Below are 25661 nucleotides of genomic sequence, written 5' to 3'. Positions count from 1 at the left end.
AATTTATTTAATGAATAATTAATAAATACAGACTAATAGATAGTCATTTATAATAGTCAAATTTGTGGTCATGTCAGTTAAGTTTTCTAGATATACAGAAGTTTATTTCAGTTGAATAGAAAATCTTCAACACTTCAGATTATGGCATTTAAACGGTTTTAAGAAATTAGACTTCTCTAAACAGTAAGAAAAAAAAAGACTTTCTATCAGCTTAAAAAAAAAAAGAAACCTTGGTCAACAACCATCTTCAGCCTACAGACCCATAGTATCCAGTAGACTTTTCCATAAAGCAGGAAGTTTGCCTATATTGGCAGATTGTCAATAACTTTCTTCTGTGTCCTTCAGAATGTCTGGCAATTTCTTTGATGGAGCAGGATCACTGAAGGACTGTTTCACCTTCTTTTGGCAAGTTCAACAGTCATTTTTCTATGGATCCTGTATGTCTAGTCCATACAACATACCATCAAGCAATCCAGGCAAGAGCAGTTTCTTGCACAAATGGCTATCCTTGTCTCATTGGAGTTAAATTTCATAACAAGTTTCTTCAATGCCCATCACCCTCTCTGAAGTAATTTGTGCTGCCCCAAACAGACATGTCTCACTGTTTAGAGAAGACTAATTTCTTAAAACCTTTTAAATGGGCTACATCTTAAAATACTCTTTCTCCTAGTGGGAGGGCTAGTCCAGTCCCTCGCAAGTTTCAGCACTCAGGACCGTGGGCCCTGCGCCTCACCTTGGCAGCATAGCAGAGCTGGCCCTGGTGGTGTGGCTACAGGTGAGCTGGTCCTGAGGGTCCGAGCAGGAGAAATGGCCCTATCCCTTGTTGCTTGCAACAGTGGGAGAGCTGGCCAGGCAGCGATGGAAAGCTTATCCTGGTGGTGAGAATAAAAGAGAGCTGGCAGGTTGATCAAGCCAGCTACTACCTAGGCCTAGAACCAGGGCTATGAGTTGTCCCCCTCACCCTCCCAACATCCACCCCATCTACAAACTGCTGGAGCACATGAAAGGGCTGGTCCTGCAGATGCAAAGCTGCAGGATCTCCGTGATACAGGGCAAAAACAGAATATCCAAGAGGAGTCCCACTGAGGGCCCAGTATTGACAGTGTAGCAGAAACCAGAGGCCTCAAGCCAGACCAATGACTCATTGCAATGAAGACTCACAAGTAGATATATGATCCGAAGGGTACACTGTGTGACTCACTGAGACACACTACAGCTTCCAAGATGAGATTTTTTTCTTTTATATTTCATTCTATCTTTTGGGGGGAGGTTACAAGGGCAGAGGGTAGATACTAGGGGACAGGGAGATGAATGGGATTGGGATGCATGGTGTGAAATGCACAAAAAAAATTAGTAAAAAGTTAAAAAGAAATTTAAAATTCCATCTCTCCCTTCCCTGGAAGCTTTTAACTGCCAATAGCTCCTAGAGGGAGGAGGCTCTGAGCCTCCTTCCTCCACGTTCATGCTGACCAGCTTGGTCGTGTGTGGGCCTCATGCAGACTACCAGAACTGCCATGACTTCATGGCTGCAGCTGTCCTGTCATGTCTATAAGATACCGCTTCATTCTTGTTGTGTGATTCCAAGTTCTTCCAATCTTTTTGATCCTTCTTCCACAATCGTTCCTGGGCTTTGGTGGTGGGTTGAGAGATAGATGTAGATGCTCCAGTCGTGGCTGAACACTGAGACACATTCTCTGCACTGTGATCAGGTCTGAATTTCTGTGTTCACCACTATCCATTGTACTAAAAACTTCTCCGATGAGGTCTGGGAGCATCACTAATCTATGAATGCGGAGATAGGAATTTAGAGGCAGTTTGCTGTGACTCTGGTCATTTAGCGGAGTAATAGTAGTATGTTTATTCCTGTGTGGCCTATGAGTTCCCCAGTCATGGGCTCCTGGACAGATTTTAGAATACCAAGCACAAGCTTTCTCTAGTGGACTGGACTTAAATCGAATCAGAGAGCAGTTGGCTACTCCCATAACATCCTTGCCTCTCTTGCATCCGTGGGCATATTTTGTTACACTGGTCGTTATTGTAGTTCACAGGGTTAACAGCTGGGGAAGACTGTTGAACACGTTCATTTGTCATTTGTGTGTGTGCATGCCCACATGGAAGCCACCGTTTGACATTGGGTATCATCTTCAATTGCTTTCCTTTTGGATTTTTTGAGACAGAACAATCCTGTATTTTATCCACATTTCTGTCACAAACACTGAATCCATTCCAGCATGGTCTTTCAAAGGTCAGTAAAAGAGGCAGAGTTGGTTACGTATGCTGTACAGGATTTCAGGGGGACGCCTGAGAGCACCTAGCTCCTCAGCTGCCCACGCCTTTCACAGGCCAGATGAGGTAGCCCCCTGTGTGGAGCAAGTCTGTGAGGCTGGACTGGAGCCAGGAGAGCTGTAATAAGCACACCAGTGCCAGCTTCTGGCTCCTGGCTCCTTGGGTGGCATTCCTTCATTTCTCCAGCTTTAACTGTTTAAAAATCAATTAGCACCAGTCATTAGAACACAAGCCACACAGAGCTCATTGTCCTAGGAGTGGCTCTGCAGGCCCTGGGGCTCCAAGTGAAGTTTGGCTTCCTTTCTGCAAATAGAGTATGTCAACATCCCCCTTCTGTGGTTGGAGTGATGACTTCATGCCCATGCCCTGACTCTTAGAATGCTTGGAGACATAGACTCATATCCCCATTTTCTAGTCTTACCTCCATGCTTGTTCGTGACATCACTGTCTCTTCACGGTCTTTGACAGCACTGAAATGGAAGGTGGTTCCCTGAAGCTGCTTGCGATCACTCCCAGTATAGGTCTAAGCTGTCTTTCAGCCCTTGTCCTGACACCTGAGTACCCTGTTAACCTTCAGGTTCAGTATTGCAAACAACTTCATGCTTTTCCAGTTTTTTCCTCCTGGTCTTTCCCCTGGTCTATATTCAGTGGTGTCAGAGACCCCTTTGCCCTAAAACCAACAAAACATTTATCACAATGAACACAAGCTACTCTCTTTTATTCCATTTTGCTGACCAAAGGAAGAATTCCTGCTTGTACTTACTGTGTCTAGGCTTCAGCATCCATCAGTACTGTTTGTTATGTTTAGTTATAGAAGTTATGTCTTTTTTGGCTTTGTATATTTTGAGATTCAGTCTCACCATGAAGTCATGGGAGCTGGCTTTGTAGATAGAGCTGGCCGGGAACTTGAAGTCGTTCCCCTGCCTCTGTGTTCTGGGATTACAGGTGTACACCACCACATCTGTCTTTATTCAATTCATTATTGTATGCATGTTCTCACCTTCATTTTTTCTCCTGAATCTCTTTAGTAACTTACATCGATGAAGATGAGAATGAAATGCCTGAATTATCGTCAAACAAAACATTCTTTGTCATGCTCAAGATTCCAGAGGAGTGTGCTAATGAAGAGGACTTGCCTCACTTGCTCACTAAAAGGGTGATTATGCCTTAGGTGTTGGCTATGGAGGTCTTAACATTGGATTATAAACTCTGTTAGAGCGGTTGGCAAAGCTCTTGAGGGAGCAGCAGGAGGAAATGCTTGCCGGCAGGTCTTCTGTGTGGCAAAGCCGCCAGAGGTTAACGTTAGGTCTTTTCTTCAATTGCCCTCCACCTTATTTTTTGAGATAGAATTTTTCCCTGGGACCCAGAGAGCACCCGATTTGGCTAGGGTGGCTGACCAGTGTGTCCCAGGGATCCTGCTGTCCCTGCCTCCCCAGCACTGTGATTACTGGCGGGTGCTACTACGCCTGACGTTTTATGTGAGTTCTGGAGATTGGACTCAGATTCTCCTGCTTAAGCAACAAATACTTTATGAATGAGTCATCTCCCCAGTCTCTCACACAGTGTTCTACATCTACAAAGGAGGTACATCTAAACTGTGTGAGTTGGGAGTGGAAGCAGATGAAGGAGCTGGTACTCCGGATAGTTATACAGTAAGGGCAAAGATGTTACAATATCTATATCTGTATGCATATAGGATATATATGCAGGATATATACGCATATAGGATATATATGCATATAGGATACACACACACTTACCTTGTAAAGGACAGGAAGATGGACGAACAGGATATGTATCTATTTCAAGGGTCTGTGCAGTGGTATACTGGGCTTGAGTATGCTGTATTGAGGATCTATAGGGGTTAATCGAGACAGGAAAGTAGGGGGTAGGTCATGGGATTTCCCCACCTTTGGGTAGACTATGTAAAGATTTTAAGTTGTAGACTGACAAGGCTAGATTTTCATTTTCTTCCTCCTGTGTGGTTCTGGACAATACTCGAAGAGACTAGTTTTGAGACAGTGCAGCAGTGTGCATCTGAGAAATGAAGTCAGTTTCAATTGGGGCAGCCTTGGGGGCGGTAAGAAAGAGTTGAGATTGGATGGAGGTGGGCGGTCCTTGGACTTCCCACAGGTCAGGGAACCCTGATTACTCTTCAAGCTGATGAGGGAGAGGGACTTGATGGGGGAGGGGGAGGGAAATGGGAGGCGGTGGTGGGGAGGAGGCAGAAATCCTTAATAAATAAATAAATTAAAAAAATGTAATTATGTGGGGCTGGAAGGATGGCTCAATGGTTAAGAACACTGGCTGCTCTTCCAGAGGACCTGGGTTCAAATTTCATTCACGTGGTATCTTATAACTGTTCCAGTCCTAGGGGTTCTGATGCCCTCTTATGGTCTCTGTGGGCACTGCAGGCAAGGGGTGAACAGGCAGAAATACAGGCAAAACACCACACAAATAAAAATAAGTTAATTTTTAAAATATATAAAAAAAAGAGATTTAAGGCATCTTTACTCAGAGGAACTGAGTGACTGGAAAGGTGTAAAGAAGAGTGTACCTCCAGCCTCCTGGTTGGAAGGTTGGCTACATGATCTGTGGGATGGGAAATGTTGAAGAGTCTTCTGTAAGATGGAAGCTCTGCAGACAGATTGAAAATTTTGTGGGTCAGTCTTGGCTACCAAAGATGGGAGTTCATGCCAGACCCAGGAAAATTCTGAGGCAGAGTCTCCTATGGAGCCCACACTGTCCACTTGGTCACCAGGTTCCTGTTTTAAGCTCGCCAGTGCTAGCTGCAGGAATGCACCATGCAAAGCTTAATTGGCTTTATTCCTCTCCAAGACATGTGAAACACCTTAATCCATAAAGGAATAAATCCTCTGGTCTGAGCAAAGGAGCTTGGTTTTATAGAACTAGAAGGGCTTGAAGAAAGGAGTACTGAGAAGAGAGTGGTTAGGTCATCCACAATGACATCCTTGTAAAGTGGAGACAGAGAGAGAGAATGGCAGAAAATAACTGGTTTGTTAAGCATAGATTGGTTCAGGTTATTGGCTTTTACAAGAAAATATAAAGCCTTGAGGGAACATCATTTTCAAGTTGAAACTGGCCTGTCTGGCTGTCACTTTAATCCTGACTTCTCAGATAGTTGGACACACAGCCTAGTTTTAGCCTGGTAGCGTGGAAATCCGGCTTTGGTGACCTTGGTTGGATGTCTTAGCTTGCACAGGAGTGTAACAACAACAGCAAAGACTTCCTGCAATTTTTTAATTATCTAAAATATTTTATTTACGAGAATGCATGTGTGACTTTGTGAGTTTATATGCATCACACACATGCCAGTGTCCATGGAGGCCAGAGGTGTCAGACACCAGAATTGGAGAGAGATGGTTGTGAGTCACCTGCTCTGGGTGCTGGGAACCTGCATCCTCTACAGGAGCAGTGAGTGGTTCTAACCACTGAGCAACCTCTCAAGGTACCTTCCGATAATTGGTATTTGACAGTTCTCATCCTTTGGTTGGGTGGCCACTCCAGGGAAAGTGTGAAAAAAGCAGTGTACCAGAGCTACCCTTGGTAGTTGCCATTCTGAGATTAGGGTCTCAGCCCATCACTCCTTGCTCCAAAAGCCTTCTTGTTCACACAGTTCTCTGATATTGTCATTCCAGCCAAGGATAGCACACTTGATGTTCAGCAGAATATTAAGTGCTTAACTCTTGAGTAGGTACATGGGATAGTGAATGGCTCTAATTCCAGCATTTAGGAGGCCGAGACAGGAAGATTGCAACTTGGCCTATGTAGTAAAGTTTCAGGCCAGCCTAGCCTGGAGTGAAATCCTGTTTCCAAAACCAAACTAAACCAATCAACCAACCAAACAAACTCTGAAGAAATAAAAACATCCAAACAAAAACACTTTTTAAAACTTTTGTTCTTCTCTCTTACATTACATCCCAACTGCAGTTTCCCCTCCCTCCACTCCTGCTAGTTTCTTTCCCAACATTTCCTTTCTCTAGATCCTCTGTTTCCCTTAAAAAAAAAGTACAGACCTCCCCGGGGTATTCACAGAACATGGCCTAACAAGGTGCTATAAGATTAGGCACGGGGCTGGAGAGATGGCCCAGTGGTTAAGATTAGGCACAAACCCTCATATCAAGACTGGATAAGGCAACCTAGTAGAAGGAAAAGGGTCCCAAGCACAGGAGAAAGAGTCAGAGACACCCCTACTCCCACTTCTAGGAGTCCCAAAAGAACACCAAGGTGTGTAACCATAAGATATATGCAGAAGACACAGGTCAGACCCATACAGGATCCATGTTTGTCACTTCAGCCTCTGTGAGCCTCTATGAGTCCTGTGGGCTGTATTCTGTGGTGTCTTCAACCCCTTCTGCTATACTCATAGATTGGTACCTTGCTCAGTTGTCATCGGAGGGATGTCATCCAGCAACTGATGGGAGCAGATGCAGAGACTCACAGTCAAACATTAGGTGGAACCAGGGGGACCCAGCAGAAGACAGGGAGGAAGGAATGTAGGAACAAAAACAGTTTTTAGATGATATTGTACACCATAAACATTGCTATTCTCACTTTCAAGTGGACAGTGCCTAGAGCTTGGAATATGCTCTGTAACCAGGACTCCTATCAAACCAATACAAAAATCAAATAGATTAAAGAGTGAGGCAGATGAGTCTCCCTATCTCACCCAAGTAGTCTTGTTAATTTTTATAACTGAGTTTTTGTAATGCAAATATAGCTGTGTGTGCAATGAGAAGCACCAGCCAGAGACCCTTAGAGTGCACACTAACTGTGCACCAGCCATACATTCCAACTTTTAATTCACAATTTTAGCTTTGACATTTTGCTGAGCATCTGCTATGTGCAGAGTGCTAGATCCTAGGGTGGATTTCGGAAGGAATGTAGGGAAAGAACAGGTTGGAAATAATAGTGGGTGTTGGGGAGGTGGCTGTGGAAACATGGGGACCTGAATTTGGATTCCCCAAACTTATATAAAGCAGCCAGGCATGGATGCCTGAATCTATAATCCTATTATTGGGGTGAGTGAGTCAGGAATGGGAGACTGGAAGACCCCTAGAACTTGTTGGTCACCTAGTCTAGTTTGGTGAGTTCTGGATTCAGGGAGGGACACTCTCTCAAAAGACAGAGCAGAGAGCAACAGAGAAAGAGGACTTCTGGCCTCCATCCAGGCAGGTGCATGCGCGCACACACACACACACACACGCACACACACACACACCCCATACACATGTAAGTTTTTATGAAGAATGATAGGCACAGTCTACAAGAAGAAAGGCCTCTCGTTACTATTAATTACCAGTATTTTTACTGCTTGAGAAAACATCCTTTGTAGCATCCTCTAGCTACCATCTCCTTCCCTCCATTCTGAGCAGTGAGTGTTGCCTTCTAGAACCTGAATTTCCCCTCGTCCGTCATCCACCTTATTCATACTGGAGCTCAAGAGCTGAATGACTTCTTCCCACCCTCCTCCGAAGCTCTTATTGTGTTTTGTTTTTTCTTTCCTGATACTTCAGTGAAAGACACATCCCTCACCCAGGCTTCATGTCTGTCACATATAAATGTGAATTTGGCCCTCAGAATGTACGAGCTGTGTATGAAGAAACTGGCAAGTTTTTAACTTCTTGGAATACTGGTTCTTAATCTGTAGAAAGGGAATGACAAAATTCCTCTCATGTGGAGTTCTTTTAAAGGTTCCATTTCTAAGATTAGAACTGTACACACCCCGAGTACCACTGGGTTTCCGCTGAGTTAGGTGAGAGTGCTTGGTTGTGCAACTTCCTTGAGATTAGGTAGGAAAGAAGGTGTGCACCTTCATAGGGTTCTACTGCGTGTGGTATGTTACAGTGCTTACTACTGGATAAGTTCATGGCTCTCTAGGGCTTCCTGGTATACCTGGAGATGGCTAGCTCACCACAAGCTCACCACTGGTGAAGTGAGAAGCCCAGAACAGAGTTGAGCAGGAGTGGGTCTGGTCTTGCTTTTGATGTAGCTGTGACTTTAATCCAGAGCTGTGCTCATGCTGAAAGTGGTACCAGATCCCAGTCCACTGCTGACTTATCCTAGAACTAATGCTTTGGGAAACAAGATTTTAATTTTCCAATGTAAATGCAGAAGAAACACTGTAAATTTCATCTGCCATGTATTCTCTAGTACAAAGGAGTTAGGATTTGTATCTCTGAACCTTGATGAGAGGACCAATCAAAGTTTGGAAAACCAGGTTGGAGAGATGCCACAGTGGTGAAGAGCACGTTTTGCTCTTGCAGAGAACGCAGGTTTGGTTCCCAGTATTCACATGTCGGCTCACAACATCTGTAATTCTAGCTCCAGGGCATCCGATGCCTTCTCCTGCCTCCATGTGCACCATGTACCTGTGCAGTACCTGTACAGACAAATGCAGACAAAATGCACAGGAAAGCAAAATAGCTTTTCAAGGTCAGAAAACGATGATGTCACATCATGCCAATAACTACTGTCTGTAAATAAAACCAAACACTCCAAATAGGTAGGGAAAAGCTAAGAAAAGGAAATGACAGATGATTCAGAGGTAAGAGGTCTGAGAGAGTTGAACACCTAGAAAGGTGCTCCCCCTATAGTAGGATAGGCAGTATACACAGTGTGACACACGGTCCTACATCCCCAAAGTTGGGAAAATTTCAAGTCTAGTAAGAGTATGGGGAGTAGAATAGGAATGAGCGCACGGAGGAGAGGAAAATGGAGAACGTTCATCAGGAATGAGCTGAGTTGAAGATGCAGCTGCTTTTGGACCAGTAGTCCCACTCCTTGCCATGTGCCTCGGGGAGATTCTCACATGAACAAAGAGGTGCACAGAAATGTCTGGGGATGATTGCATCAGCATAGTTTATGGTAAAGACAACATGGACGGAAGTCACATGGCCATCAGTGGGGAAACGGATGAGCTGGGGTAATGATGTAATGCGGTCTCCGTGGGAGACTGAAGGACCTTCACTGAGATGCTTCTTAGACGTGACTCTCAATGTAATTTTCAGCGAAACAAAAAAGTAAGTCTTAATTTGCTCACAATGGTACACATCTGTGGTCTCAGCTACCTGCGAATGTGAGGCAGGAAGATACAGAGTCAGGAATCTGAGACCAGCTTGATCAAGCTGTCTGAACATAAATAATATGCTGTTATGATTCTATAAGAAGTAGTGATTTCTAAGCATAAGTGAAGAAAGGATGCATACCAATGTCAGGGTGTTGGTCAGTGCCACAGAAGGGAGAAAGATTGCCTAATTCTTAATTTATGGTTTCCAGACTTGTGGTGGTGTGAAATCACCCATATACAGCCTTTCTGGTTTGGGGTTTAATGACAATACTTAGACAATTTGTATGAGTATAGCACCTTACTATAAAATGGGCTTTGTGTTAGATGGGTCTGTCCAGTTGTAGGCCAACAAAAGAAAGTGTTTTGGGCATCTTTAAAGTAGACTGGGCTAGGCTAGATGTTGAGTATGTTAGGTGTACTAAATGCATGTCAACCATTTTATTTAGAATACAAAGTAAAAAAAGTAGTATTTTCATATGCACAGTTTTGTCTCTTTCTCCCACTCGCTCCTCTCCCGTCTTCTAGCCACCATCCTTGCCATGGTGGTCTGTCCTAAGATGTCCCCCTTCCTCCTTCCCATCACATGTGTTCTATTGGTCTCCCCATCCCCTCTCTCTTCCAGATCCATTTGCGCAATTTCATGGGCCTCATTTTGGTTTTGCAGCCTCTACCTACCCTTATACCCTCATTTGTATATTTCTGACTTTTTGGTAATTTCAATCCATGAATTGGCTCATTAGGAAATAATAAACAATCATAAACTATGGAGCTACTGCATGGCAAATGTGAAGGCATGAGGTGCAGGTGGCGGAAATATGGGCGTTATCATTTTTAGGATGAATGCAATTTTTACTGCAAAGTCTCCGTATCTTTGGAACTTCATCACTTTGTTCCCTTGCCTGGGGAAATGCTGGACCTGACACTCAGGATAGACCTTTCTCCTACCAATGAAGTTCTGTAGAAGAAAGAAAGAAGCCCACAACTAGTGATGTCCCTAGAGCTGAGTAGCTTGTGCTGAACTGATCCCCTTCCTTTTCTTCCCCTCACTCCTGAGCAGTTTGTGGTGGCTCTGTGAGCTTCTGCTTGAGGATCACTGACCATAGTACCACTGAGGACACCAAGTGTCAGCTCAACTCCTAAGTGATATAGACAATTCCCAGTGAGTTACTCGGACCTTATCATTAAGCCCATTTTTATTTTTTATTTTTTTGACAGAGTCTTGTGCAGTCTTGGCTGACCTAGAACTCACTATGAAGACCAGGCTTACCTTGAACTCCTGGGCAGTCTGGCTTCCTCAGCTTTCAGAATGCTGGGATTATAGGCATGTGCTTGACTCTCAATGAGACTCTATTTTGAACACTGAACTCACTGAGTGTTAGCCTGAGCTTTGATCTGTGGTCAGCTTCCTCTGTCTTACTCTTAGTCTAGAGCTCCTAGATAAGTGAATGCCTACCCAGAGTGAATTCCCCTTTGTCCGGAAGTCCTTTGCTTCTGTAGCGGACTTGTGAGATGATCACCAGTGACTTGTGTGTTTTTTTCTTGCTGTGTGTTTAGCTCACCGACGTATATACACAGTCACCGTCGCTGAGTCGTTATTTCACCTCTGCTGACATCGTGGACTTCAGGTAATGTCGGGAACCAGCTACAGCAAAAATACCTCTTACCAGGTCAAAGGCGTGGGGATTAGAAGTACAGAATATAAGACGCAAATGAAAATAATAAAACGGAGAAACATATAGGATAGTATTGGGAGGGAGCTTCAGTGAGCATTAAATTTCTCCCGTTTTGCCTGCATTTAATTTCCTGCTTAAAATACCCCTGACTCCAAAAGGTAGGAGTAAGACCAAAGACTGCATTAAACATGATACAAGGGAATGAACAGACCAATCGAAAGTCACGGGCTACATTCACAGTTAAACATTAAATTGCTAGGACAAAACAAGTCATGCTTACACCCGAGACCAAAATATTTCTGTAGGCAAACCACTCCCTGGGTGGAATCCAAAGTTCCATAAAAGGAACTGGAACTTAGCTGGATCCTTAGACTTTTGTTTGAGGTAGGAACAAACTACTTCTCTATTCCAGGAGTACAAGGGCTGGCAATTAGCCACACCTGTTGACAATAACCTGGAGAGAGCAGAACTCTCTGTTCAATAACTAGGTGGGACCTTTGTTTGAGGTGGAAGCACGGTAACCTTTAAGGAACTACCGTAAAACTCCAACCCTCTGACCTTTGGTCCGCGTGGAAGCAGGCTCACATTTTGGACCTCCACAAGGGTAGAGCACAGAACTTGGCCTCTTCCTCAAAAGAACACCCACCCACCTGCCCAGCCCATCACTGTTTACCCACCCACAGCGATTGCCAAGAGTCTTGGTGCAGGGAAGGGGCCAATAATAGAATCACAGTGCTGTGCTGGACTAGGTCCTGGAAACCACTTAGTTCAGCTGGTATCTCACAACGCAGAAAAAAAACGGAAATGACAGGCCTAGACATAAATCTCAGAGAGTGATGGACCAGAAGTGACACGATCTATGTGTCACAAAAGAGATCTTGGATCATATTGTCCTCATTTAATATTAAGAATATAGAGACAAACCTGTCAGTCAAGTCTACCTTCTGCCTCCTTTCTTTAGTGCTGCTACCAATGACTAATTACACTCACTTCTACAGAATTAACACCCCAACAGTTTGTCTTGATTTTTTCCGTGTACATATTTACTATACACAGTGTGCATATATATATATATACATGTATATATATGTATATATATACATTTTTAATAGTTTGGGGATATAGACCAAAGCATGTGTGTCTGTGTGCTTGTGTGTGTGTAAGGAGTCAGTTAATAATTATAGTTTTATATCACAGAGATCACTGAAAGTATTTTAAACAAGATTTATGCGACAAAGCCTTGTCAGTTGTTCCTCAGGTGTCACTGAGAGGCAGTCATCAAAGTCAGTATTATCTATTAAAATTCTCCCACTCAAGCTCATAGAACTGTGGGAAGCATCTAACGCCGGTGGTGACCTGATGGGGAGGACGAGAAAGTATCTGCGGTCTAGGCTGTCCTCACTCTTCTTCATAAGTCTCTGTAGGCTCCCACTGCCCAGTTCTGACTCTATTGCCTTCAATTGTAAGTCACTGGCACAAAAATGTAAGCAGGAAAGGAAGAATTGCAGAGTTGGACCTCACACACTTGGCTTGATCCAACTTTCAAGGTTGCTGCCCTTGCAGGTGGGAAATGACATCCCTGTCCCTTGTACTTGTATTTACATCTACAAAGAGTTCTTTACCTCAGACCAGGCTGGCCCATCAGGAACCTGAAAATATTGTTTGCTGCATCAGCCGCTAGACCCCCTCCAGTGGTGGGCTGCTGTGGTAAAGCCCACAGAAAAACAGCTCTCAAATTTCTGCCTTTTATAAATCAGCCAGGAGTCAGGGGTGGCAGTTGGGGTTGGGGAGACAGGGGTCAGAGGGATGGCGTTCTCAGACTGGGTCAGGCAGCCTGATGCTCTCACTTTCCTTCCAGTTTGATCTTCTGAAATCCACCTCAGGTCCTTTTCATCAACTAGCCCATGTCCTTAGCAGTGCGCATACAGAACTGCTGCCTGCCCGCCTGTCCATCCTCCATCGAGATAATTGCTAGGGGATAATTCAGGTCACTCTCAAACTCAGGTAGCTGGACTGGAGATAGAAAACGGGCTTTTAAGACTGCCTTTAGTGGCATTTTGTACCTGGGCTTTGTTAGAGTCGAAACTTCATTATTTATTTGGTTCACAGAGCTTGGCACACTTCTTTGTTATTGGGGAAAGTTTGCGAACTGAGTTCTCTCCTGCATTATAGAATGTACAGACAGTAGCCTATGTGATGTCTGGCCTCAAGAGGGAGCTCTTTGCCTATCCTTAGCAGGGCAGGGGCCTGATTAACTCCAGAGACTGAAGCCTCTATAATACTCTGCCTAGAAGAAATCTCTCTGATGTGATTGTTTATTGATTTTTTTTTTTTATTGCTGAGCCTAATCTGGGTCATCTTAACCAAATAACTAGAATAACTGTGAGGTAGCCTCTATAGGGCAGCTTAAGCTACTAATTAAGGATAGACCTATAATTATTTTTCATTATAAAAATTGGAAAAAAATGTGTGCTAAAAGATGAAAAGGTTAGGGCCTCCTTGGGGTTGGAAATTCCTTAGGTCTCATTAATAAAGGATTAATAGTTTGTCATCATGTCTTAGGGGGCTCTGGAAGTGGATATAGGGGGAGTATTACCCCCAAACACAGGAGGTAGGACTCACTGCTGGAGCACAGGGCATTTTGGGTGGGGGGATCATGAGGTCTGGAGCTAGGTCAGGGTAATGAACCTTGGCTCAGACCATAATCATGTTTATAGGTTAACTGGTTAAACCTGGGGGAGGGTGTGATCAAAGTGTGTGTGCGTATGTGTGTGAGAACTTACGAAAGAATAAATAAATAACATTTTTAAAGAGCTCATTAAACTGACTAGCTCTGATGCATACACGTAGTGGCAACACTGAGAGCAGGGAGATGAGCATAGAGGAGGAGGAAAGGCCAGGCTTCCTGCTCGGCCCTACAGGATGAAAGGCTGATGTAGGGGGTGCTGTGCCAACTTTCAGTTTTTCTTTATATAGCGGGGCTGTGTCCTTCCCTTTCAAAGGTGGACCCCTAAAGTGTGAGCAGTTGGTGATGGTTGTGTGATGGCCTGCAGAGGCGGGGTCAAGGGCAGTGCATTCCCCTAGGCCAGTGCACCCTCTGAAGCTGCTTACAGGAAGATGTGGAGCCAAAGAAGTGTTAACGCTAAAAGTGGCTTCTGAGCCTCACTGTGATTCTAGTTGTTCACTGTAATGTCTGTCTGTCTGTTTCAATGACTTGGCCTCCAGCGTTGAAAACGCCACGGTAACCTACCACTTGCAGTTCGGAGTTCCAGCTGAGGATGATGGCTTCATGGAGTTCATGATGAGTGAAGAGCTGGTGCTTGGCATTGTGCGACAGAATTTCCACGATAAGAATCTGTCTAGTTGTGAGAGTCTCGGGCAGGACCCAGAATCTCTCTTGCTCTATGGTAAGTAGAGAAAGCAAAGAGTTAGGACCTGGAATGCTACGCCAATGGGCCGGGGCAGATGACCTGGCTTGGCAGCGTTGTTGCCTTGTCTTCTGCCAAGTCATTCTTCTACTCACTCCTCCACAAGCCTGTCCTTCTCCGGAGCTTACAGCCTGTAAGCAGACAGAATAGTGAGGAGGCAGTGTAGGGAAAAGTAGGCCTTGGGGACTGGGCACCCCACACAGAACAGCAAACTCTCCCCGTAGCATCCACCAGTGCCAATGTGAGGACCTCCACCTAAGCCAGTCACCTAACACCGTGTCCCTTGTTTGTTTCTCCTGGCACACTGAAGGTGGTTTGGGGTGCTCATACGTTAGTTATTGCCACAGTTGGAGTACGGAGAAAGGTCAAATGTCAAAATGCCTTCATTATCCAAAAGACTATCACATATTTGTCACCAATCATAACCAAAATCAATGAATATCCACTTAGCTTGCAAATAAAAATAGAAATTATTTTGCAAATAAATTAGCATCCAAAAAGAGAAATGCTATTTGCCTTTGGAAGAGTATCCAGCGTGCTGCATGCATTCTACCTATATGCATGTATTTGTGCATGCACACAGAGAGTAAAGTTTCTCTATTCATAATCAATGGCTATTCCAATTTGATCTACTATTACATACTCCAGAAAGCCAAACGTTTCAACAAATGTTGAAAATAATTTCGGTTTCTGAAAATTTGTGACTGGCCTAGTTTCACTTCTGTTGCTGGGATAAAACTTGATGTCAGGTTCCAGTTTGTGATTGCAGGGAACTCGGGGCAGCAGGAACTTCAGGTTTCTCATTATTATCACAACCACGGTCAAGAAATGAATGCACTTACACTTGGTGCTCAACTCTTTTCTCTACTCTTACCCCATCCAGAGCTCCAGACTGCAGAGTGGTGCTGCCCCCTTTCAGTCAGTCCGCTCACATTAATTAAGACAGTCAACACAGCACCCCCACCCCCAGACAGGCCCACAGGCCAAGCTGACCTGGGCAACCCCTCATTGAGATTCTTTTCCCAGATGATTCCAGCTCGGGTCAAGCTGATAGAGGAAGCTAGGCATGGCGGTAACTTTGGTTTGTCTTTGTTTTCTTTCTAGAATGAAGTGGTGGAGGTTGGTCTGTGTCAGAAAGCAATGCTCTGCAGTTTCAGAAGGAAGAGAATTCAAAAACCTATCTTGCAGTGACCAGCGGGGGAGACAGTCCATCTTGTAGTGACCAGCAGGAGGAGACAGTCCTCCCACTCATGCTGCACAGATAGGGAGCCTGGCTCCATTTGCTGAATTCGTGAGAGCTGTCCCAGCTGGATTCAGGAGCTAGATGAGGTCTGGGGCGAACCAAAGATCCACAACCCAAGATTCCTGCTGCCTTTGAAGCACTGGCTGCCTCTGCTCGAGCATGGATGCTTTTCCTACAGTCCAAGCAGAGTACCTGGCTGTTAACCTGTGTTAATGGGGCAAGGTGAAAGCAAGTAGTCAGGGGACGGGGAACCAAGTCAATCGTTCTCATTCAAGCCCTCTCTCCACTCACAATTATATTTGATAGACCTCTAAGCAAAGGATGGGAGGAACAGGAAGGTGCCTCTAAGACCTACGGACCATAACTCTTCGTCTACCTCCACCACCTATACCTAGGTGTCTGAACAACTGAGCTCAGCCACATCACTGAGTGTTACATACAGAAATAAGTTCGATGCATCTTGTTTCTCATCTCTTCATTGTTCCTGAGATGCCTCGGTATCTTTTTTTTTTTTTTAAAACATAAGTCTGTGAGTTTTGAACATGCTGCCATCTTTTAAGGTTGCCAGCCATTCAGGTTTTTATTACTATCATTGCTGTTTTATGTAAAACTCATCAAAGGATAACTAGGACTGCTTAATTTCTGCTACTGATACCACATACTGGCTTTGCATTGACTGGTGTCACCAGCCTTTCTGTAGGACACAGTTCTTGACTTGTTACCTGTGTGTCTTACTGCAGATGATTGCTAAGCAGAGACTCTCTGTCCTTTTGAAACTGTCAAAAGAGGCATGCCTGTCCTTTGGAAGGCCACAAGTTAGTGACTGTATCAGTCACCTGCAGATAGAGAATGCCTGTCATGAGGGAATAGAATATTTGTTTTGTTGGGGGAAATTGTCTTTCTGGAAATTCTGGGGGAGAGAGTTTCATTGTGGAATGAGAAAATTCCCAGCCTGATACCTCAGATTGATTAGCCATGGATGCAGGTCACTGGCAGACAGCTATGTATCAGTCTGCATCAAATGTAGGGCTCTGAACAATGTGAATTTGCTTTCTTATTTATCTTCTATATGTTATAGTAATAATAATTTCTATATAGTAATTTATTGTTTCATTTTCAGTATAGTTCCTTAAACTACTGAAACGGGTGGATTTTTCTTCTTCCCCTTTATTTTTTACGTCAAATGTGAACCTCTCTGTGCTTGTACTTTTTGGAAAGTAATGAGGAATTTTAATATATAATGCCTTAGGAGCATTTACAATAAATTATTATTATTTTTTTGCAACCGTGTTGTTTTATCATCTGCTTCTCAGGCCTTCTCTCTCTAAGACTATATGTTAGGGGGGCTTTGTCTTGCATAAAATGGAGGTAGAAGTGATTGTGTGTGTGGAGGCAGCTTCCTCTTCTGTGTGAATAAGATGAAGCCCAATTGGACCAGGCTGGGCTGGGATTGGTTGTGGCCTCTCATTTCTCTGCAGTCCTTCTTCTGCAAAGTGTTACAGTATTAATCTGCTATGTCCCCCACTGACTTACGTTTTCAACACTTGTTTAGAGATAGTGATACTCTTTGGAGAAACTGTATAACCCTTAGGAGGTGGACCTCACTGACCTCAGGAGACTGCTACAGGCAACCACTGGAAGCCCAGTCCACTTTGTCCAAGCTTCATATTCTGCTTCTCAGTTCACCATAATGTGGAATTCTCTCACTCCCCACCATGCACACTTGATGCCATTAATTCTGCTTTCCCTATGACGATGGGCTGAAATCATGAACCAAAATAAATCTTTTCTACAGGAAATTGCATCTTGGGTGAGGCTGGAAGGATGGGTTTGTCCATGTATGGAGATGGGGTCGGGTTTTGTTCCTCTTTTATTTTCCAGGAGAAACTAAGATAAAAATAACTTAGTTTTGATTTTGACCATTTGACCCTAGAGAAGACTTTCCAAGGTTTGGCTTTTGGGTATAATACATTATGGGTAGCTAAAGCATACAGAGATGTTTGATAAGAACAATCCCATGCACATACGCATTGTTTTGTTATAGAAAGCAAGTCTTGAGGTCACCGCGTATCTTAATGACAGGAATAATGCCTGGTGCATCATAAGGTTCAACAAGTACCTGTAAAATAATTGAAGGATTTAGGATGAAAACCTGCTGCTTTCAGGAAGTCATTTAGCTATGGGTAGAAACTCTTGTCCTGTTCTCAACAAAACTTCTAGCCACGTGTCCACCTTTATAGCTTTGCAATTTAATTTTGTTGCAAAGATAATTTTTATCTTTTAAATTTTTTATTTATTTCATTTTATTTATGAATCTGTGCTTGAGTGTATGTATGTGTACCATGTGTGTGTAGGAGTCCACGGAGATCAGAAGAAGGCATCGGATCTCCTGGAGCTGGAATTGTAGGCAGTTATGAAAGTCACAGTGGCGCTGGGGCTGACCCTAGGTCCCTTGCAAGAGGAGCAAGCACTTTTAATCACTGAGCTATCTCTCTAGCCACTGGGAGATGTGAGTCATATGGTTTTGTGCATGCATAGATAATACCGGTGAAGAAGAAAAAAATAAAAGAAGTTGCTAATGTGATTAGAGAAACAGGATCTGTGTGTATGAAACAGGAAACAGCAGAGAAAAAATAGCCAGGTTTAACTGTAAACCATACAGACAAACTGTAGGGTTGTGGGTCAGAGAAAAGAATGGCCAGTGGAGTCTGCTTGCAGACTTTGCGTGAGAAGTAGACTCATGCTGACCCTGAAGTGCTAGTGAGATTTGAACAAGCAGGTTTGTCCTTTGTCCTTTGCCCATTTGTCTTTTGAGACAGGGTTTCTCTGTGTAAGAGTTCTGGAACTCACTTGGTAGACCAGGCTCCCTTTGAACCCACAGAGATCTGCCTGCTTCCACCTCCTGAGTGCTGAGATGAAAGAAGTGGGCAACCAAGCCTGGCTTGCCCTTTAGACTGATAAAGTGAACATGGTTTTGTTTGTTGCTTTGCTGTACTGGGGATTGGACCTAGGATCTCACACATGCCAGACAAGCACTGTGTCTCCAGCTCCTTTTTAAAAGATGCAGATGCTTGACATGAACCCAGAGTTCAACGTGGGAGCAGTATCCCATTCTCCCTTCTCTCCCATCATTAAATAAAGTACATGACCCTGTTGCTGCTCTCCTTATTCTGTATTCTGTGCATTCTTTAATGTCTTTTCTATGTTTATTGACAATGATCCACAACATCAGAAGGCAGATCCACATTTTATAGCTAGAAACCAAAGCCTGGAGGTGGGATGGGGGGAGGAAGAGGGAGAGGGAAAGAGAGGGAGGTCATCTATGGTCCTATAGTTTGTGAAAGACATAGCCTAGCCCACTGGGTAGTCACCCATGATGCGTAACCACCCATCCTCGTGGATGCCCTGAGGGCATCCTCAGTTCAGCTTTGGTTGGCATCAGAGAATCTGTCAGGAACACAAGTGATGGGGGAAGAGAAGAACAGACAGATGTAGCCGCCGGGCTGCAGAAAACCAATGAAAATGATGCTGTGGCATTTCTCCATTGAAAATAAAAAGATCCGAAGAATAGGATTGATTTATATTGATCTATTTAATAGTTGGCTGAATTAGTATATCTTCAGATTTAATCAAATGTGTGAACTTCAGAGACCAGGTTTGGAAAGGTCAGTCATGTGCAACAAGAGAGAATCTCGTTTCCTCTGTAGGCTCCTCTGGTGACCTGGAAATGCAGTTGTCCCCCTCATAGCCTTCCATCCTGGTCCTCCCACCTATTCCCATCTATCCTGCTTCTCTCTTCCTCTCTATGACCTTCCACACCTGTTCCTCCATGCCCTCTATCCTGTCCCATACCCCATGCCTCTCCATCCCATCCCCTGTCCCCATGTCCTCCATCCTGAGAGACTTAAGAGGCTGTTCTAATCATGTCAGCATTTGAACTTGTCACTGGTACACTTTCCTGCCTTGTCTTCGCCCTTTCCTATTTCTCTCTTCTGTTTTCAATAAGAATTTATTCACAGAATAGGAGTTTATTTATAGGTGCTAACATGAATGTAAGCGGAAACCACAAAGCCTGCCGTGGCTTGTACAGAGGCTCTTTCAATTTTCTGTGCGCTGTTTGAAGGCCTGCACAAAGGAGGGGCATTTCTCGTTATAGCTGTGACTTGAAAGAGTAAATTAGAAACTCAGCCTCAGTTTCTTTCTCAAGAACAGGGATTCTGTAAGTGAGATACACACACACACACAAATCTATGTTGGTGTGTACTTTCTGCAAAGTTACACAGTTTCATCAGAAATCTTAAATTGTGTGGGAAAGGGCAGCGGCATCAGCCTGTGGTAGCCATTAGGATTCTTTTTTTTGAGAATTTAAAACATATATATGATAAAACTCTTACCCCCATTTTCCCCTTCAACTCTTCTCATATCTCTCCAACATAACCCAACCCACTTCATGCTTTTTTTAAAATAACATGCTAAGTCCAGTTAGAGCTGTGTGTGTGTGTGTGTGTGTGTGTGTGTGTATTTGTGTGTATGTGTGTCTGAGTGTGTATATGAAAGAGGACAGCTTTCAGAGATCAGTTCTCACCTCCACTGTGGAGTCCTAGGATCGAACCCAGGTTGTCAGGGTTGCCCGGTAAGCACTTTTACTCCCTGAGCAATTACTGCATTTACATCCATAGCAGATGTTTGTTTTTTTTAAATATTTATTTATTTATTATGGATACAATATTCTGTCTGCATGTCTGCCTGCAGGCTAGAAGAGGACACCAGACCTCATTACAGATGGTTGTGAGCCACCATGTGGTTGCTGGGAATCAAACTCGGGTCCTTTGGAAGAGCAGGCAATGCTCTTAACCACTGAGCCATCTCTCCAGCCCCATAGCAGGTGTTTTGAAACCCCCCAGTGACTCTTCCGTCCAGACAGGCTGGTGTGCAGTCCCTCTAGCTTACCATATAGCCATGCTTCTTCATCTCTGCATTTAGATTTAGTGAGGTCCTGATTAAAGATATTTGCATTTGGGTGACAGATAGTGCTTCACTGGATGAGGCGCTAACCAATACAGCTTATTGTATTGTACTGAGAATATCTCTTCACCACCTACCAGCCACAAAGGTGTGGTATCCACATGAAGAGCTCTAACATAGAGCCATCTGTTGAGGGAAGTTGGGGGCTCTAGGCTTTATTCTTTACTATAGTTTCTCCTCTGGGTCTTTAATAAATGTTATGATGGTTAGTCTTTTTTTTTTTCATCATCTTGGCACAAACTAGAGTCAGCTGGGAAGAGAGCCTCAGCTTAGGAATCACTGCCATTGGCTTGACCGATTAGCATGTCTGTGGGGCATTGCCTTTATTGATGATTGGCGTGGGAGGGCCCAGACAACTAGGGCAGTGCCGCCCCTGAGCGGCTGTTCCTGGGTTGTATAAAAAGCAAATTAAGAGAGCTATGGAGAAGAAGTAGGATTCCTCCAAGACTTCTGCCTTATTTCCTGACTCAAGCTCCAGCCAGGAAGAACCACAATTGGCACGTATAAGCCAAATAAACCCTTTCTTCCCCAGATAGATTTGTGCCACTGCTTTATCACAGCAGTAGAAAGCCAACTAGAATAGGTGGCCATATGTCAGGTGTAGCCCGCCAATGTGTGGGTGCAACAAACTGAGCCGCAGCTAAGTGGGTCAGAGTCAGAGGCAGAAAAGAAACGACAACTTGAATCAGTCTCTGGCCCACACTGCTTCCCACAAGCCATGTGCTGCATCTTGTAGAGCAAACCAAGTGACTTTTGGCCAAAGTCTAAAGTTAGGCTTCTGTGTGCAAGATCACTGGAAGAAGGGAGTTAGCAGAGACCAAGGCATGGGATCTGGTCAGCTCGTCAGCTGCAGGGGATCAACTGGCTTACGCCTCAACAAACTCATGCAGAGGACTGTGAGTGGCTGCGTTTACTCTCAGGGGGCCACTTGGGCTGCTTTATATTCCCTTAGCTATTTATTTGTGTGCATGTGCGTGTGTGTATGCCTTGTCCATGCTGGACAAGGATCCTACTACCGAGCTGCCTCCCTAACGCCTTGCGATGTATTCAGCTCGGAGAACAGAGCAGTTATTAAATACATAGCATCCAGAGCTCGTCTCAATGAACATCTTGCCATTTTAGCATCTCTAAAATTAGGAGAGTGGCCATGAAGTAAATACAATAACACCTTGAGGATGCAGGTGTGAGTGTATAAATAGTCTAATTTGCCAATAATTGCTTTAGTCTCGGTCATCTCATTTGTGTTTTCATATTTTCCCGTCATTTCATTGATATCTCCTCCTAAAGGGTTGACTCAATGACCAAACACAGTAAATCTCAAGTAAATCACAACCTGTGCTTGTTTAGGGCAAAGGTCTGCAAAATTATTATCCAGACTAGGTTAAATTAAAGGTATTTTTAGCTTTGCAAAGCCCTGGGTCTTTGTTGCAAATCAACTCTACCATGGTTGAGCAACCATAGACAGTAGGCAGACAAATCAGCGTGGCTCATGTTTCAGTAAACCTTTATCTCCAAAGACAGGTGGCAGGTCAGATTTGGTCTGTCTGCTGGTTATGCAGAATTGGCTAATGTAGGGCAGATGCCATTCCAGAAACTCTAAAGAAAAGCTGAGTGAAAATAAAGAAGCGAGGCACAGAGGGTGCTCACGGAGAAGGTGTGTGTGTGTGTTATCTTCCCATGTGGACATTCACACATGCTGGGTTAGTTATGGAGAAATTTACTCTGCTCTATATAGTATATAGCAGAAACACAGACTTGGAAGCTAGAGTAAGGTCTGCACTAATGCTAACAAAGTACCTTTGGGCAAATTATGATCTCCCAGTCAAAAAGAGAAGATGGTGGGATCAAAGTTTCGTCAGTGGCCCTTCTCCATCGTTCTCTGATACTGTGGTGATTCTACTGAGGTTTTTGCTTGCTTGTTTGTTTGTTTTGTTTGGTGAGGCAGGGTTTCTCTGTGTAGCCCTGGCTGCCCTAGAACTCACTCTGTAGACCAGGGTAGATTCTTCTGAGATGTATGTGAAGGCATTTGAACTCTCTCTTCATGGTAGATCACTTGCCTAGCATGGATGAGGTTCTGGAGATGACTTCCTGCACCGTAAAAGGAAAACAATTGTGAAGGGAAAATCAGTGTTTGAAAATGTAATTTAAAATTATATTAACAATAATCGTACAGGAAATTATAAGCCATTGGGACCGTGAGGGAAAGCACACCAAGTAGGACATGTCTTGGGACCATGGAGTAGAAGGAATATTGCAGGTTGCATAGCAAGTGATGCTGAGCTGGAATTTCACGATAATGAGGGAATTCCCTCTGGGGACATGTGACATGATGAGTAAGCTTCCTCTGGCTTCAGAAAACAGTTGTGGGGATAATTTATAAGAGCTGAGTGAGAAGAGAGGAGCCTCTTGCGGTACACCCAGGTGTAGATACGGGGAGCCCTTCCTACCACAGAGTATTTTTAACATCACTTAGAAACAAGAGTGATGTTCAAGACAACTGACTAATTTTTGAATGTTGGCCACTGTCAGTCTCTATAAGGCTTTGTGGTTTGCAGTCTGCCCTGCCAAGGTCCTCCAGAAGAAATAAGCTAAGGATCATTATGCCCTATGACCACTTCAACTAGTGTCCCCAAACCCTACGTTTATCTGTCATCAAACAGGGTCCCTAACTCCTCCTTTGATCTGTCAGTGCTAAACAAACTCTAATCTAGTCACATCATTTTAGATGAGAAAAGTGAGTCTCAAAGGCAGTTGTAAATGGCCGTGGCTGTTGAGGGGCATGAGACGGGAGTGTGCTGGGCACAAGAAGTTCATATTCATCCTCTGTGGAAGGTGGGGACTGAGGGGTGGGAGAGAAACGGAGAACGGAATACTCAGTCTCTGCTCCTCTTGAAGACTCTCTGTGTCTCTCAGTCAGGCTGGAGACGTTCTCGTAGAACCCCTCGGCAGAGGTGCCTGGCGGTCTTCCTCCAAGGGCCTTGTGATCAACAAGCACATAGCATAACTCCTCTGTGTACATCTGGCTAGCATTGTCCTGCAGGTCAAAGGAGAGTCGTCACAAAGAGCTGACCTCTTTCCGTTCCATTTATACTTCAGTGACCACACGGGCCTGATGGGGGAGATTCTGTCTTCCACCACCACCACTTCCTCCATTTCGTGGTCATCTTTTCTAAATGGCTGCAGTGGCATTCCAAACGCTAAACTAGAAGATGGAGTGTTCATGTTCCCAAAGTATATAGCTAACTTCGTGTGTCTTTTTTTTTGACATGTTCCCTAGTGACCCTTGGCCACCTTGTGTGCTTCCCTTGGGTTAGATAATATTTAATTACTCATCAAGAGATCATTGTTATTATTGTAGTCATCATTTGAGACAGGGTCTCATGTATTCCAGTCAATATGTAGCAGAGGATGACCTTGAACTTCTAGTCCTCTTATTTTTATCGTATGAGAGTCATGGGGACATGTATGTCACCACATTCAGTGTATCCTGTGCTGGGATCAAACCCAAGGCTTCCTGCATACTAGATCAGCACTCTCCACACACTGAATAACACCCACAGGCTCCCTATTTGCAGATTACTGTATTAATAATTCAAGGCAAGGTCTAACTAATGGTGGATTCTCAGGAGCTAAAAATCAAAGGCAGCAACGCACAGTGAAAAGCATGTCGCTGCAGGAGTGGGACTGGAGTTTGGATGCTGGCTCTGCCGTTTCTCAGAAGTCTGGATTCAGAGACTGTAACTCAAGCTCTCAGGCTTAGTAACCGGGAAATGAGAAGACTAACACAGTAATACAACAATATGGGTAGCTGAGACAGCTCCATGAGATGTCTGTCAAACACTCAGCATATGGCTCGTCATCAACAAAGTGCTCAGCAAATGTTAGTTCTCTCCAGCCAGTTACACAACAGGATTGCTGCTGTCCCTGCCACCAGGCTCTGCAAATAACTGTGGGATCCCGCCCTGGCATCTACAGTGTTCCTTCCATCTTGCGATCAGAAGGGCTCTTATTACCTGCATAGGAGCTGAAGTCATCCCTTTATCTGCAGAAAGAAAATAGGCTCAATGAATTTCAGCTTGGAAAAAGACTCCAGGGGGTGGGGCTAGGGTGTTGGCAGTCAGACAGCTAACAGACAGCTAGAGTCGTCTACAGAAGTCCATAATGAACAAGGGTCTCCAAAGTACAGAGAAAGGACATTTTAAAAATGTAAGTCCATCAAGAGTAAAAATGAAGGGGAAATGATGACTTATTTTGCTGGGCATTGTGGTGCCCACCTTTGATCCCAGAATTCGGGAGGCGGAGAAAGTTCTAGGATATTCAGGGTTGTTCCATAGAAAAACCCAATCTCAAAACAAAACAAAACAATGACTTACTTTGCTTTGGGGATTCCTTTCTGGTTTTAAATGTGCTTAGGTTTTTCCTGCAAGAAAAGAATGTAGATGGATTGTTTTAATATTCAGAAAGCCTTAAGCATTATATTATGAAACTTCAATTTCTATCATTGGTAATTGGCCGTTCTTATTCTTTTTTATAATACTTCTTTCAACAATAGGATTGAGAGAATAAGAAAGAGGAAAGATATAAGATGCTGTCATGTAGAAGTAAACCCCCCTTTTCTGTCTATATTTTGCAATCTGGTATGTGCATATGTGGTGTTAAGAGGTTATATATTTGGAGACTATTTCTGACACAAAGCTCTATTTTGTTTTATATCTTATCAAATATATATTGTTTTATATTTAAAAAATATATATACCTATGTTTTATATTTTATCAAATGGAGGAACAGGCATTTTTCAATCCCAAGTCTAACCTGTGACCCCCCCAAACAAAAACCAAATACTTCCCATTAAAGTACACTGCATAGGGGACCCCCTGGAATTATGATGGGAGCCCATTATCATCCAGTGGGCAAA

The 25661-nt window shown here is 43.9% G+C and overlaps 2 protein-coding genes across 3 annotated transcripts in view; one reads left to right on the top strand and one right to left on the bottom strand.

The window, feature by feature from the left end:
* The window catches only part of C2H3orf52 (chromosome 2 C3orf52 homolog), a 32140-nt gene extending 15978 nt beyond the window's left edge, over positions 1–16162 (top strand). Inside the window, exons 3-6 of the mRNA XM_005345029.2 lie at positions 3315–3442; positions 10931–11001; positions 14275–14456; positions 15582–16162. Of these exons, the coding sequence (XP_005345086.1) occupies positions 3315–3442; positions 10931–11001; positions 14275–14456; positions 15582–15586 (386 nt within the window). The 3' untranslated portion in view covers positions 15587–16162. The remainder of the gene's footprint in view (positions 1–3314; positions 3443–10930; positions 11002–14274; positions 14457–15581) is intronic.
* A 7299-nt stretch (positions 16163–23461) lies between these two features.
* The window catches only part of Gcsam (germinal center associated signaling and motility), an 8037-nt gene continuing 5837 nt past the window's right edge, over positions 23462–25661 (bottom strand). For both annotated transcript variants that reach the window (XM_026783356.1, XM_005345027.2), the window contains 3 exons: positions 25119–25165; positions 24759–24787; positions 23462–23779 (listed from right to left, as the gene is read on the bottom strand). In XM_026783356.1, coding sequence (XP_026639157.1) covers positions 23462–23779; positions 24759–24787; positions 25119–25165 — 394 coding nt within the window. The remainder of the gene's footprint in view (positions 23780–24758; positions 24788–25118; positions 25166–25661) is intronic.

The sequence above is a fragment of the Microtus ochrogaster genome, chromosome 2, assembly GCF_000317375.1.
Source record: "Microtus ochrogaster isolate Prairie Vole_2 chromosome 2, MicOch1.0, whole genome shotgun sequence".
Classification (NCBI taxonomy): domain Eukaryota; kingdom Metazoa; phylum Chordata; class Mammalia; order Rodentia; family Cricetidae; genus Microtus; species Microtus ochrogaster.
The sequence above is the reverse complement of the archived record's forward strand: the minus strand, read 5'-3'. Positions and strand labels throughout refer to the sequence as shown.